The sequence below is a fragment of the Prionailurus viverrinus genome, chromosome D2 (assembly GCF_022837055.1).
Source record: "Prionailurus viverrinus isolate Anna chromosome D2, UM_Priviv_1.0, whole genome shotgun sequence".
Taxonomy (NCBI): Eukaryota; Metazoa; Chordata; class Mammalia; order Carnivora; family Felidae; genus Prionailurus; species Prionailurus viverrinus.
The window spans coordinates 59,174,582-59,189,655 of NC_062571.1; the positions used below are offsets into that span (position 1 = coordinate 59,174,582).

The 15,074-nt window shown below is 41.3% G+C and overlaps 2 protein-coding genes across 2 annotated transcripts in view; one reads left to right on the top strand and one right to left on the bottom strand.

Annotated features, from left to right (window-relative positions):
• ABCC2 (ATP binding cassette subfamily C member 2) overlaps window positions 1-5,062 on the top strand; it is a 52,154-nt gene extending 47,092 nt beyond the window's left edge. The window contains exons 28-31 of the mRNA XM_047825118.1: window positions 505-663; window positions 1,575-1,741; window positions 3,561-3,755; window positions 4,403-5,062. Of these exons, the coding sequence (XP_047681074.1) occupies window positions 505-663; window positions 1,575-1,741; window positions 3,561-3,755; window positions 4,403-4,532 (651 nt within the window). The 3' untranslated portion in view covers window positions 4,533-5,062. The remainder of the gene's footprint in view (window positions 1-504; window positions 664-1,574; window positions 1,742-3,560; window positions 3,756-4,402) is intronic.
• The window catches only part of DNMBP (dynamin binding protein), a 144,674-nt gene that overhangs the window by 14,883 nt on the left and 114,717 nt on the right, over window positions 1-15,074 (bottom strand). The window lies entirely within an intron of this gene.

Below are 15,074 nucleotides of genomic sequence, written 5' to 3' on the forward strand. Positions count from 1 at the left end.
AAGCACCCAGCCTTGGGAAGGAACTGGTGAGAACAGCAATGTGGAGGTGGTCTCTGCAGAGATAATGACTTAGTTCTCTGGTCTGCAAAGTCCTGCGCCTTCTCTATGAGGACTTGGGGTCTGATGTAAAAATGTAAAAGAAAAAAAAAAAAGTCTAGGTAAGGATGCTGAGGTTCTCAACTGATGCTAGGCCTGACCCTTCCATTTTCCTCACTTCTAAACAAAGATTTATTTTTAAACCCTATAATGTCTTATAATTACAACAGCTGTTGATGTGTACATTTCCAATGGTCATTACAGTTCTGAGCAACCAACAGTTGAGAAGGTAGAATGAGAAGGCATCTTTTTCTGACATCTGGGCCCTTTTCCCCCCACCAAAAATCAATATCAGTTGAACACCTTAGAGATGAAGTAGCTAGTCAGTGCCCAGAATGTCCCAGGCTAAACATTTTTCCCCCAAAGAAGTACACGGCAAACTAATGTACAAAGGAACTGTATTTACAGGTTGGTGTGGTCGGCAGGACAGGAGCTGGGAAGTCAACCTTGACAAATGCCCTCTTCAGAATCCTAGAGGCTGCAGGTGGCCAGATCATCATTGATGGGGTAGATATTGCTTCCATTGGGCTCCATGACCTCCGAGAGAAACTGACCATCATCCCCCAGGTGAGGTCTAGAACTTTGCACGTGCAGCAGGGGACAGATTTTTCTGCAGGAAACATATGCATCTCCTTGATGTATATTCAGTTAGCAGTCTCATTTCTGCATTCTACCCAGGATACCCTAGGACACATGGTTTCCAGAACTGACAAAAATAACTTTTGCATTTTGTGGCAATATACTTATGTCACTGCCAAAATCTAACCACTAGGTGGCAGCAACACAACAGCAGTCAAATAGAGCGGATGATTATTTAGCATTTCTGTAGCCCATCCTAGGTTCGCAAGACCTTTGCAATCAACATTAGCAGTTTTGCCGCTGAAGCTTGAAACCATTAAGCTTTATACTCCCCATTAGATATGGTTAAAAGATAGGGGAGGGAATTTGCTGCAGGTTTTTGCCAGCAAGTGGAACGCTTAGTGCATCAGCAAAAAAAGGCTTCTCTTTGGCTTCCTCTCTGGACCCTGCCAAATAAGGCCTCTCTTGGAGGTTTAGGCGGGGGTTGGCGGGGGGGGGGGGGGGGGGGGGGGGGGGGGGGGCGGGGTGGTAGGGGTGGTGATATATGGGTCCTTATTAGAACCATTCTTCCTCTGCTCTTCTAGCCAAGTCTCTGGGGGGTGGTTTTGGTTTGTCTGGTGTTAGCTCAGTTTGAATCTTTTCTGCAGCTTAATAAATTCTTCTGTACTGTCCCTTCCCGACTTAAAATGAAAAAACCAAGAACTCCTTTTAATCCTCTGGCAGCCCCTTTAGTCTTCCGTGAGGAAACTTTGCAAAAGCTTGACCACTAACCAGCTTTGCACCTCAGGCCAGTCCTCGCTACTTTCTCCTGGCCACAAAAAACAAAACAAAACAAAAAAAACCCTGCTAGACCCTTTTTTGTCATTACCTTCAATAGCCCCCTCATCCTTGACTTGCAGGATCCCATCCTGTTCTCTGGAAGCCTGAGGATGAATCTAGATCCTTTTAACAACCACTCAGATGAGGAGATTTGGAAGGCCCTGGAGCTGGCTCACCTCAAATCCTTTGTGGCTGGCCTGCAACTTGGATTGTCCCACAAAGTGACAGAGGCTGGTGACAACCTTAGGTAATGTTTCATAACCCACAGGCACTGGGAGGAAGTGAAGGGGATCCACTCCTTTGTTCCTTGGGCTAGGTAGTCCGTGGTATCATAGGATTGCTCCAGTCCCAGTGGTAGGTAGGGCGTGGAACGTTAGCAGATGAAGCTCAGAACTGAAGGGAGGCCCAGCAGCTCTGGTTTCTCTTGGAAACTTGTTACAAATGCACACTCTGACTCAACCCTACTTACTAATCAGAATCTACATTTTAGCAAGATTCCAAGGGATTTGTGTGTACATTACAGCTTAAGAAGCACTGCCTAAGAGTATTGATTCCTAACTAGGCTACACACTAGAATCACCTGGGAACATTTTTTTTTAATTCCAATGTCCAGGCTGCACCCCAGACCAGTTGAGTCAGGGCCTAGGTGACTTCGGTGTGTAGCCCCAGGGAATACTTGTAAGCTTTGGTATAGAATGGCACCAAGTTTGTTAACCATCAGCAACAGATCTAGGAACTGGCAGGACTTAAGTAGATTTTTAGGCCTATGGAAAAGATTATTCAGTCCACAAATATGCATTGATCGTGTATAAAGTAATGTCATATAGTGGATACGCAGACACGTGGGCCGTGTGGGTCCCTCTGGCAAGATGTGACACGGGCCTTGACACGTCTGGTTTGTGAGAACAAAAATCCTCCCATCCTTCTCTATCCTTGCTGGGAGACACCTATCCGGCATTATCAGGGCCTTGCTTTCAGACCAGGGTTGAGGGCTGAAACTTAACATTTCTCTGGTGCGTGATGGGAGATCAATCATTTGGAAGGAGAGATAGCAGCTGAACACCAGACTGGGGCCTCGGTAACAGCCTATTACTGTGAAGCCCGACTGAGCCAGGCAGGAGTTTGGTACAACTGAAGTACGGTTTTACAGTGTCTCTGTTCTTACATTACAGAGAAAAACTGGAAGTTCATCTTGGGTGACTTCTCATCTCCTGCAGAAATTTTCTTACAGAGATTACAGAACTCTAGTCTAGCCGCCCTCTGTTTAATATGTTCCCTAATGGCCACAGCAGGAAAGAGCAATTAGCGAATTCCTGAATATTTCCTCCACATCATTTCCCAAAGCTTCTTTATGTAAGTAAGAGGTCCAGCCTTCATTACTGGCTTTTAGCAAATTAAAGCGATTTGCATTTTACTAGCATATTCGAATTCCACATACATTGCATCTCACACCAAGACATCACGTTCATTAGAGAGCTATGTCTCTAATCAAGGCAGAAGGCCTTGAACAAATAATTAGCCTTGAGACTAGAATTACACATTAAAATAATGAATGGGTTTGCTAAGGCCACTAAGAAACGCCATTGGGGCATTCTGATGCAGTGTCACCCGATATTCACAGTGCCAGGTCAAATATTGCTGCACTGAACTTGGTGGCATCCTGAGTTATTTTGGAATTACTGTTGAGGTGCTGGGCTATTACTGTAGTGATGCAAAGAGCTATTCCTGGGCTAGGGTTTTCCAAACTCATCAAACATGGAGATTGCCTGGGGTGCTTATTAAAAATACATGTTTCTAGGCTCCTCCCCATTCTGCTTGAGAAGAGTGGGACCCAGAAATATGAATTTTAAAATTAAGTACCTGTGGTAGGTCTTCTAATGGAGAAAGTTAGGAAAACATGGTGTTCGCCTCTTCTGTTAGGTATTCATCCTGGAGGAATCTAGGAGTAGGGGTTCTGAAAGCCTGATCCGGAACATGAAAAGTGCACGTGTATGTGCACGCACACCCATCCCACGTTTTGCCTTGGTCCTGAGGAGCTAATGCTTGGTTTGTTCCATTGGCTACAGCATAGGGCAGAGGCAGCTGCTGTGCCTGGCCAGGGCTCTGCTTCGGAAATCCAAGATTCTGATCATGGATGAGGCCACTGCTGCGGTGGATATAGAGACCGATCACCTTATCCAGACGACCATCCAAAAGGAGTTCTCCCACTGCACGACTATCACCATTGCTCATAGGCTCCACACCATCATGGACAGTGACAAGTGAGTGTGAGTGACAGAGCTGGACAGACACAACTGAGCCTTGAAAAAACTAAGCACATTAGCCGTAAGATATCTTCCAGCCAAAGATTCTGAGAGTTCAAGTAATGGGTCCAAAATTCTACATCACGCTAATAAAAGCCAACAGGGCGTTAAGGGAACAGTCCTGAGGGTATAATAGGCAATAGTAAATTGAGTGTGGGAGGTGGAGGCCCAAGCCACGAGAGGCAGATATTAACCACAGATTTTCTCAGTTCAACTGGGTCTCAGCAGCTGCCTCCATACAATAACTAGAAGTTTTCTGCTTCTTCCAACTCTGACATCTTACGTTTAAAATGGGGGTAATGTCCATAATCTTGGGACCTGTTTGGAGAATAGTCTCCCTCCAACAATGTATATCTTAAAAAAACAAACAAAAACAAAAAAACAAAAACTTATGTAAATGGACTTATACTGTATATATTCTTCCACTTGATTCTTTGGCATTATCTCTGGAATCCACCCAGACTAACACAGACAGCTATAGTTCACTCATTCTCACTGCTTTATCACCTTTTATGAATGAAATATACCACAACTTAGTACTAGTTGTTCTTACAAATGCCAAGATTTGAGATGCTGCTAAGACCTTTCTTTCTCCTTTGTTTCAGGATAATGGTCCTAGACAACGGGAAGATTGTAGAGTATGGCACCCCTAACGAACTGCTGAAAAATTCTGGCCCCTTTTGTTTGATGGCCAAAGAAGCTGGCATTGAAAATGTGAACAGCACATCACTCTGACAGTAGGTGCCATGGGCTGGAGAAGGAAGGATTATTCCTTATTTCTTATGAAAGCTATCACACAGAAGTATGTGAAATGTACCTTTTAAAGAAGGGTATTACCAGCTCCAGCAGAACCCCCGTTTTGTGAACCCACTTTGATTATACCTCCTTCCTACCTCCTTTCCCAAATAACTACTATCCTGAATTTTGTGATAATTATATCCTCCTGCCTTTCATTTTAGTTTTACTACTTGGTATGTATCCTTAAACAAGGTGTACTTTTTATGTAAATGGCCTCACTCATACTTGATGTATTCTTCTATTGCTTTTGTTCAGTTTTATTTTTGAGATTCATGCATGTTGATGCACATAGTGAGGCTGGTTCTTTCTCACCGTTCTGTAGTGTGGCAGTGTATAAATGACACAGTGTATCCATTTTTTAAAATTTTTAAAAATGTTTTTATTTAAAAAAAATTATTTTAATGTTTCATTAATTTTGAGAGAGAAACAGTACGAGCAGGGGAGGGGCAGAGAGAGAGACATACAGAGCCCGATGTGGGCCTTGAGCCCACAAACAGTGAGATCATGACCTGAGCCAAAGTTGGACGCCTAACTGACTGAGCCACCCACGTGCCCCAACAGTGTATCCATTTTAATGTTGGTCGGTAGGGTTTTTTCTATGGTTCCCTCCCCCTCCCGTTATGAATAATACTGCTAGGAACATTCTGGTATATTACTCCTGAGATACATGTGTAAGAGTTTCTTTAGGATATAATGTAGGTATGGGGAGTATGCACATGTTTACATGCATACACTAGGTGATGCCAATTGAAAACCCTTTTTGTCAAACTGATGAGTATGAATTATTAATCTCTCTCTGGTTACTAGTAAGGTTTCAGTATGAGGTTTCTGCTGGCTCTTATTCATGATGCTTCATTTCCTTGTATGCCTTGTGAATTTTGACTGTAAGCTGGTCATTTTATCTGTGGATATTCTTGGAGGGCTGAGTGGAATCTGAGCTCTCCTAAACAAAACTGGGAAAGCTTCTGCCTGTCATTTGGGGGCATTACCCAGAACCAGTTTGAATTAAATTCTCCACTAAGGGCTTCAAACCCTACAGTCGGTGTGACTTCAGACTGCAATTCTGCACAAGGCCCAACGTGTGGTTTACCAATTCTGCAGGGAGAGTCCTCCCCTTGACCTAGTGTCAGGTTAGAGACCGACACGTTGCCTTGTTGACTCCTTCTGCGTGATGGGGTTTATTCCTCATTTACTTGTACACTGTTGGGTCCAGGTTTATCAGAGGGCCTCCTGTCCTGGGCTTTGGCATCTTGTATTACCAACAAAGGTCCAAGTCCTCTGGTTTCAGAAGTCACCCCAAGCTCTGACCCTTCCTTATCTTCCGGATTTTTTTGTGTCACATTATCTTGGGGTCAGTACATTCTTGACTTCCATTTAGTGATGAAATTATATAAAATATCTTCATTTGTTCATTTTAGCTGTTGAGTGAGATGCTCAGAGCCTGGAAGTGCCTGCAGGAAGAGAATTGTAGCTACAAGGCGGGATGCAGAAGGGATTTTTCCTATTTGCTCTGTTCCCATCAGCAGCACCCCTAGCAATGGTGTCTGCAGCGGCAGGCCATACGGGTGGCAGCACCGACTGCACTTTGTCTAGTACTCCCGGAACCGGTGTCCTCATGCTCCTGGGAGACACGAGCAGCTCACCCTCCCAGAAATCTGGGTTTCAGCTCTGTGGGGCACCTCCTGTTTTGTTCGAAATCTGTCCCGGCGATGGGGATGGCAGTTGTGGCAGGCACAGCTATTCTCCAGAGGTAGCAGTGGAGGGGTCCCAGCACCAGGGTGCAGTGAGGTTGAGCATCATTCCTGGCTTCAAAGACTCCAATCTGGCTTTCTTCGTCTCTCGGAGTCAGTGAGCTACCTGCTGACACGTGAAAACTCCCTTTCTGCTTAGGTTTACCAGAGTTAGGGGCTGTGGTTTGCAACCAAAAATACTCTCCAGCTAATTTATGGTCACTGTGTTTATCACTTTGTCAGATAATTTTCTGTTTGGGTCTCCCTAGTTGTGAGCCTCTTGAAAACAGTAACTATTTTTTTTGTGCATCTCCAGGAGCTAGAATAGAGCAAGTGAACACACATTTTTTTTCCAATGTTCGAAATTATATAAACACAATGGGAAAGATGTGTTCTAACAATGCAGGAAGAGGGAAAGAAAAGTAACTCCACATGATACATTGGCACAAACAGACTAAGTGTACCAATCAAACCTCAATTTTTTGCAGGCTAGTTTTATACAAATGCCTTTTGAAATACTCCCTGAAGAAATTTGTTCCATTTAGGTCATAGGACAAGAACACATTCAATCACAAATGCACACTGATCATGACTTTGCTAATTTTTAAGTAAACACTATTGTATAAACATTGACAGTAAGCAGAGAACTTATTTAGCTATAAGTGTGGAGTCTTCCACACAGACTCTAAACTGTTTTTTAAAAGGCTTTATGTTGGGGCACCTGGGTGGCTCAGTCAGTTGGGCATTCAACATCAGCTCTGGTCATAATCTTGTAGTTTGTGAGTTCAAGCCCTGCATCAGGCTCTGTGCTGACAGCTCAGAGCCTGGAGCCTGCTTCAGATTGTCTCTCCCTCTCTCTCAAAAACAAACAAAAAACATGAAAAAAAGGAAGCATTTATCATGCAAATGGATATGAAAAGAAAGCTGAATTAGCAATACTTACTTACATCGGACAAAATAGATTTTAAGATAACCATAAAGGGAACAATCGAAGAGGATATAACAATTATAAATATTTATGCATCCAATATGGACATGGGAGCAAATACATAAAGCAGTAAATAATAAAGTAATTGATAGTAGTACAATAATAATAGGGGACTTCAACATCCCACTTAAATCAATGGACAGATCACTCCAACAAAAAATCAACAAGGAAACTGGACCAGATGGATTTAACAAGATATATTCAGAGCATTCCATCTTAAAACAGAACACACATTCTTCTCAAAGTGCACATGGAATATTCTCCAGAATAGGTCACATATTAGGCCACAAAACAAGTCTCAACAAATTCAGAAAGTTCAAAGTCATACCAGGCATCTTTTCTGACCACAACACTATGAAACTGGAAATCAACCACAAGAAAAAATCTGGAAGAAGCACAAATACATGGAAGTTAAATAACATGATACTAAACAGTGAATGGGTCAAGCAAGAAATCCAAGAGGAAATTAAAAAAATACATGGAGACAAATGAAAATAAAACCATGGTCCAAGATCTTTGGGATGCAGCAAAAACTGTTCGAAAAAGGAGGTTTCTAGCAATACAAGCCTACTTTAAGAAAAATCTCAACCTAGCCTAACACCTGAAGGAACTAGAAAAAGAACAAACAAAACTCCAAACTCCAAGAGAAGAAAGGAAGGAATAATGATCAGAGCAGAAAAAAATGATATAGAACCAAACAACAAACCATACAATAGAACAGATCAATGAAATCAGGAGCTGGTTCTTTGAAAATATCAATAAGATTTTGATTAAAAAAAAAAAAAAGGACTCAAACAAAATCAGACATGAAAGAGGAGAAATAACCGATACCACAGAAATACAAAGGATTCCAAGAGAACATTATGAAAAATTGTATGCCAGCAAACTGAACAGCCTAGAAGAACTGGATAAATTCCTAGGAACATATGACCTCCCAAAATTGAATAAGAGAAAATATGAACAAACTGATTACTCATTCAGTTTCATTGCTGGTAATCAAAAAACTCCCAACAAACAAAAGTGCAGGACCAGATGGCTTCACGAGTGAATTCTACCAAACATTTAAAGAACAGTTAGTATCTATTCTTCTCAAACTATTCCAAAAAACAGAAGAGTAAGGAAAGCTTCTAAATTCATTCTATGAGGACAGCATTACCTTGATACCAAAATCACATAAAGACATTATAATAAAAAATACGGGGGGCGCCTGGGTGACTCAGTCGGTTGAGCGTCCGACTTCGGCTCAGGTCATGATCTCAGAGCTCGTGAGTTTGAGCCCCGCGCCGGGCTCTGTGCTGACAGCTCAGAGCCTGGAACCTGCTTCTGCTTCTGTGTCTCCCTCTCTCTCTGCCCCTAACCCACTTGCATTCTGTCTCTGTCAAAAAAAATAAACATTAAAAAAAAAATTAAAAAAAAAAAATACGGGCCAAAACCTCTAATGAATGTAGATGCAAAAATTCTCAACAGAATATTAGCAAACTGAATCCAGCAATACATTCAAAAAATCATTCACTACAGTCATATGAGATTTATTCCTGAGATGCAAGAGGGATTCAATATTCGCAAATCAATCAATGCAATCCATCACATCAACAAAAGGATAAAAACCATAGGATCATTTCAATAGATGGAGAAAAAACATTTGACAAGGTAAAACATCCATTCATGAAAAAAAAAAAAACCCTTCAACGAAGTAGGGTTAGAGGGAACATACCTCAACATAAAGGTCATATATGGAAATCCCACAGCAGGGTGGTTTGTTCGGTCGAGTGGCCAATTCCCGATTTTGGCTCAGGTCATGATCTTATGGTTGTGAGATCGAGTCCCTCGTTGGTCTCCGCACTGGGCATGGAACCTGCTTAAGATTCTCTCCCCCTGTCCCTCTGCCCCTCCCCTGCTCATGCTCTCTCTTTGAATGAATGAATGAATGAATGAATGAAAAACCTACAGCAAACATCATACTCAATGGGGGGAAACAGAGCTTTTCCCTTAAGGTCAGGAAGAAGATAAGGATGTCCACTCTTACCACTTTTATTCAACATAGTACTGGAAATCCTAGCCCCAACAATCAGACAAGAAAAAGGAATAAAAGGTATCCAAATTGGTAAGGAAGAAGGAATACTTTCACTACTTGTAGATGACATGACACTATATATAGAAAATCCTATAAAGACTTCACAAAAACACTACTAGAACTGATAAATGAATTCAGGAAGGTTAAAGGATACAAAAATCAATATACAGAAATCTATTGCATTTCTTTTTAATTTTGTTTATTTTTGAGAGAGAGAGAGAGAGACAGACAGAGAGAGACAGAGTATGAGTAGGGAAGGGACAGAGAGAGAAGGAGACACAGAATCCAAAGCAGACTCCAGGCTCTGAGCTGTCAGCACAAAGCCGGATGTGGGGCTCAAACTCATGAACTGTGAGATTATGACCTGAAGTCGGATGCTTAACCGACTGAGCCACCCAGGCGCCCCTTTATTGCATTTCTATACACTAATAATGAAGTCACAGAAAAGAGAAATTAAAACAATCCTATTTATAGTTGCACCAAAAATAAAATACCTAGGAATCAACTTAACGAAGGATGTAAAAGACCTGTATGTTGTACACTATAAAACACTGATGAAATAAACTAAAGATGACACAAACAAATGGAAAAAGATTCCATGCTCATGGACTGGAAGAAGAAATACTGTTAAAATTTCCATGCTATGAAAAGCAATCTATAGATTTAATACAATCCCTATCAAAATACGAACAGCATTTTTCACAGAGCTAGAATTAATCCTAAAATTTGTGCAGAACCACAGAAGACCCTAAATAGTCAAAGCAATCTTGAAAAAGAACAAAACTGGAGGTATCACAAGCCCAGATTTCAAGATCTGCTACAAAGCTGTAGTGATCAAAATGGTATGGTACTGGCACAAAAATAGACACACAGATCAATGGAACAGAATAGACAGCCCAGAAATAAACCCATGATTATAAGCTCAATTAATCTTCAACAAAGGAGGAAAGAATAAACAATGGGAAAAAGTCTGTTCAACAAATGTTGTTAGGAAAACTGAACCACTCACTTACACCATATACAAAATTAATTCAAAATGGATTAAAGACCTAAATGTGAGACCTGAAACCATAACAACCCTAGAAGAGAACATCGGAAGTAATTTCTCTGACACTTGCTATAGCACAATTTTTCCTAGATGTGTCTCCTGAGAGAAAGACTGTAAACTATTGCTACCACACCAAAATAAAAAGCTTCTGCATAGCAAAAAATCAACAAAATTAAAGAAAACCTACTGAATGGGAGAAGATATTTGCATATAATAATGGGTTAGTATCCAAAATATATAAAGAACTTCTACAACTCAATATCAAGAAAACCCAATAATCCAATTAAAAATGGGCAGAAGACATGAATAGACATTTCTCCAAAGAAGACATACATATGGTGAACAGATACATGAAAAAATGCTCAGTATCAATCATCGGGGAAATGCAAATCAAAACCACAAGATCCACCTAACACCTGTTAGAATGGCTAAAATCAAAAACACAAGAAACAACAAACTGGTGCACCCACTGTGGAAAACAGTATGGAGGTTTCTCAAAAAATTAAAATTATTATCATATGATCCAGTAATTCCACTACTGGGTATTACTCAAAAAAATACAAAAACACTAATTCAAAGTGACATATGCACCCCTATATTTATTGTCACATTATTTACAATAGCCAAATTACAGAAGCAGCACAAGTGTCCATTGACTGATGAAGATGTGATACACACACACACACACACACTAGAATATACTCAGCCATAAAAAAGAATGAAATCTTACCATTTGCAATATGGATGGACAGATATAAAGCTAAGTGAAATAAGTCAGTCAGAGATAGATAAATACCATATGATTTCACTCATACATGGTATTTAAGAAACAAATGAACAAAGCAAAAAAGATACAAAACAAGAAACAGACCCTGAACTATAGAGAATAAACTGATAGTTACCAAAGGGGAAGGGGCTGGGGGGATGGGTGAAATAGGTGAAGGAGATTAAAGAGTACACTTACCATGATGAGCACTGAGTAATGTACAGAATTATTGGATCACTATAATGTACACTTGAAATTATAATACTGTAAACTATACTGGAATAAAAAAGGGCTTTATGATATTTAAAGATATTAAAGTAAAAGATGGTAAAAATGCATAAAAGAATTGGCTGCAAGAAGCATTCCATTTCCATAGCATTCCTTTTTACTTCACAGGCAGGAAATAGATTATGCTATACAATTTAACTATACAATGTAAAAATCAACTAGTTAGGGAAGAAGTAGAAAAAAGAAAAAAAGGGGTGTGTGTAAGGCAGAATTCCTTTTAGGTAAAATGAACAGAAAAACAAAGTTTCTGGAAGAAAAGAAAAATTACTTAGGACTAGTTTTGTTCTTACTGAACCTAAACAATGAACTAATGTAAGAGCTCCTTTCTTCAACTCTAACAATCAAGGCCTTGGTCGCCATATTGGTTAGTCACCTTGGTCCTCACTGTGACAGCCTCTGGCTATTCTTTCTGATAACCACTGTCATGGATTTCAGGTCCACCTACCGTCTCCTTGGCTTCCACTATGAATGATTGGTTCTGCTGGAGCAACAGTCTTTGGGACGTTTGCTGCATAAGCCCACAGCCACTCACTCTTCTCTAGGAAACAACTTTGTTGGAATCCATCTATAGAGATTGTCGAGTTATCCACTGGTTGTACCTCTAGACACATATTTCTTTCCCAACACCTGGTGCTAACACCCTTGCCTGCTGGCTCTTTTGTTGTTAGCATCTATATGCAGGAAAACTGTGATGTTAAGGTTTAACATTCTGGTATCATAAAGATGCCTCCTAGCCCCATAGATATCTGCCTGGCTGATACTGTATTTCCAGTCTATAAACCAATTACACTTTTGCTAGCTTTTCATTTTCCTCATCAAAAGGTCTAATTTTCCTGCATACTTACCTTCAATGTTAATGGTTGACCCAAATCCTTTTGTTTTAGCCAGATTTAAAGTAGGGGTATGGCTCAAGGGCCAAATCTGGCTGTTTCTGTAAATGAAGATTTATCAGAACCACCATGCTCACCTGTTTTTGTATTATCTATGCCTACTCTTGGGTTACAGTGGCAGAGTTGAGGAGCTGTGACAGACTGTATGGCCTACAAAGCCTGGAATATTCACTGTCTGGCCTTGTACAGGAAAGGTTTGCTGACCCCTATTGCAGAATCACTAGGGTAGCCTGAATTGGATCATGCTTCCGTTTGCAAAAAGAGAATTTGCCTCAAAAATGGCATGTGATTTCATAACTGCAGTAGACAGAAATAATGGTCCCTAAAGATGTGCACATCCTAATCCTCAAAACCCATGAGGACTTATTTACCTTACATATCAAAAGGGACTTTGCAGATGGGATTAAGGATATTGAGATGACCTTATCCAGATGGGCACAATGTAATCAAAAGGATCCCCAGAAGAGAGGCAGGAGGACCACAGAATGAAGATGGTGTCAGGGCAGAGACATTGGAAGATGCTATGCTGCTGGCTTTAATGATGGAGAAAGGGAACATAAGCCAATGCAGGCAGCTTCTAGAAGCTGGAAAAGGCAGGGAAACAGATTATCCCTTGGAACCTCCAGAAGGAACTGGCCCTACCGACACTGTCTAGCTGAGTGAGTGAGACTGATTTTGCACTTCTGACCTCCGGAATTATAAGAAATTTGTGTTGTTTTAGGCCACAAACTGTGGTAATTTGTTATAGCAGCAATAGGAAACCAATACAATACGATAAGTCCAAGTAGCTCTGATGAAATTGCCAATATTCTCCAACTGAAGCTGGCTTAATGACAATTCATTGATCTTCAGTGAATCCCATTTGAGTTTGCAGATGACTACACCATCTTTTCAGCCCTGCTAAAAACGGGTTTCAGTGCTCATACCTGTCCCTCTGCTGGCAAACTGCCAACATCTTCTTCAGCATCATCATTTTTGGAGGTAATCTTTTCTTGACCTCAGCGGAGAGGTTGTGGGAAGGTTCTTTGTTAAAGTGAGTCACGGTGACTCCATAAGAGGCGGCTGCGACACATCAGCAGTCTCTCTCAGCTTCCCTGATCCTGGACCTGAGGAGTGGCTATGGGAAAGGTTTGGAGCTTGACTCCTCTTGGGTGTCTCAGGGGATAACTAGCATGGTGGTACACGGGCAGTGACTTGTGACATGGTTGAGGCCTGCAGACCTCCCCCCGCCTACCCCCGATCTGCAGTGGAGTCCCATGCATCGGCCGGCTCCCAACGTCTCCCGAATGAACACCCTGCCGCCGCCCAGACCAGAATGCTTGCTCCCTCTCACCACACCACCAGAACTTACCTCTGGGAAAACACTACACTGGCTCCCTTTTCTTGGAGGGTCACCCCTGAGTGGGGTGAGGGAATAGCTTGCAAGGTCTGCAATTTGTTGTTGAACACTCCCTTCTTGATACAGGCAAAATACTAATATCGATCTTCAGTAATACTCGCATGGAAAGTTCCAGTGGGCTGAGTGAGATACAGCAAGGGTTCTCCTGTACCTAAGAAAGACATAAGAGTAAAATCTTCATCAATACAACATATTAATATATAGAGAAGTTTAAAATCCTGACCTGTACGGTGATTTAGAATGATGCGTATACATCTTGAAGTTTCTTGGTCCTGGGGCTCTAAGGTTCTGCAAGTGAAGCATCTGTGTCCTTCTAGGGCCTGTTTGTATTCCTGACCCTGAAACAAAACCCACGTAAACAGAGTCCCAGCTGCACAACTAATTAAAACAGAGTGACACAAAATTCAATCCTTATTAGAACCACGTACCACTCCTAGAGCTCAGTGCGCAAAAATTTACACACGTCATCTTATTTGGTTCCCACAATAATTTTGAGAGGAAAGCCAGAAATCGAGACTTTATAGATGGCAATTCCCACCTCTTCTCCATTCTCCTAGGACTTTTGGATGAAAGCACAACTGAAGAGCTACTTCCAGACAGGAAAGGGAGAAAATTCAAGAGAGGAAGCAAGTAGGCAAACCGGATTGAGTGATTTTCCTCAATGACATTTCCTTCTGTTGTGTCTGAAACATCTGACACCCTTTCCTTCCGTGGTTTCTGTAACTCTTACTTTTCTGACAGCAGAAAAGCCCATTTACAAAAATTGCCTTGACGGATGTTCTCAAACTTGGATGTGTGCACAAATCACGTGGGGCCTGCATTTCCAGCAGCTCCCAGGTTAGTGACGGTGATGCCACTGGGCTGACAGCCACACTTGCAGAAGCAAGACAAGCAGACATCTAGTGTTTAAAACAAAAGACACATTTTCAGAAACCCGTCCCCATCCCAATGACCTCCTCTTTGCCAGGGATTCCATCATTTCTTTAATTTCATATTCTTTATAGGATGCTTTTTTCCACTCTCAAGCATTCTTATATCCGAAGCAGTTAACTTTTTTTCCTATTGGATTTTCTTGCCTTTGATCTGTAGTCCCTCCCAATCATCTTGTAACATTTAGCTTTCCTAAAACAGGCAATCTACTTAAGAACTTCCAAGAGTTTATTACCAGACTCATCAAATCTAAATTCCTTGACTTGAACCTCAAGGCTCTCCGATTTATCACTATGTATCAGGCAGTGTTCTAGCACTGTCCATGTTCCAACTCATTCAATCCTTACAACAACCCATGAGGTGGCT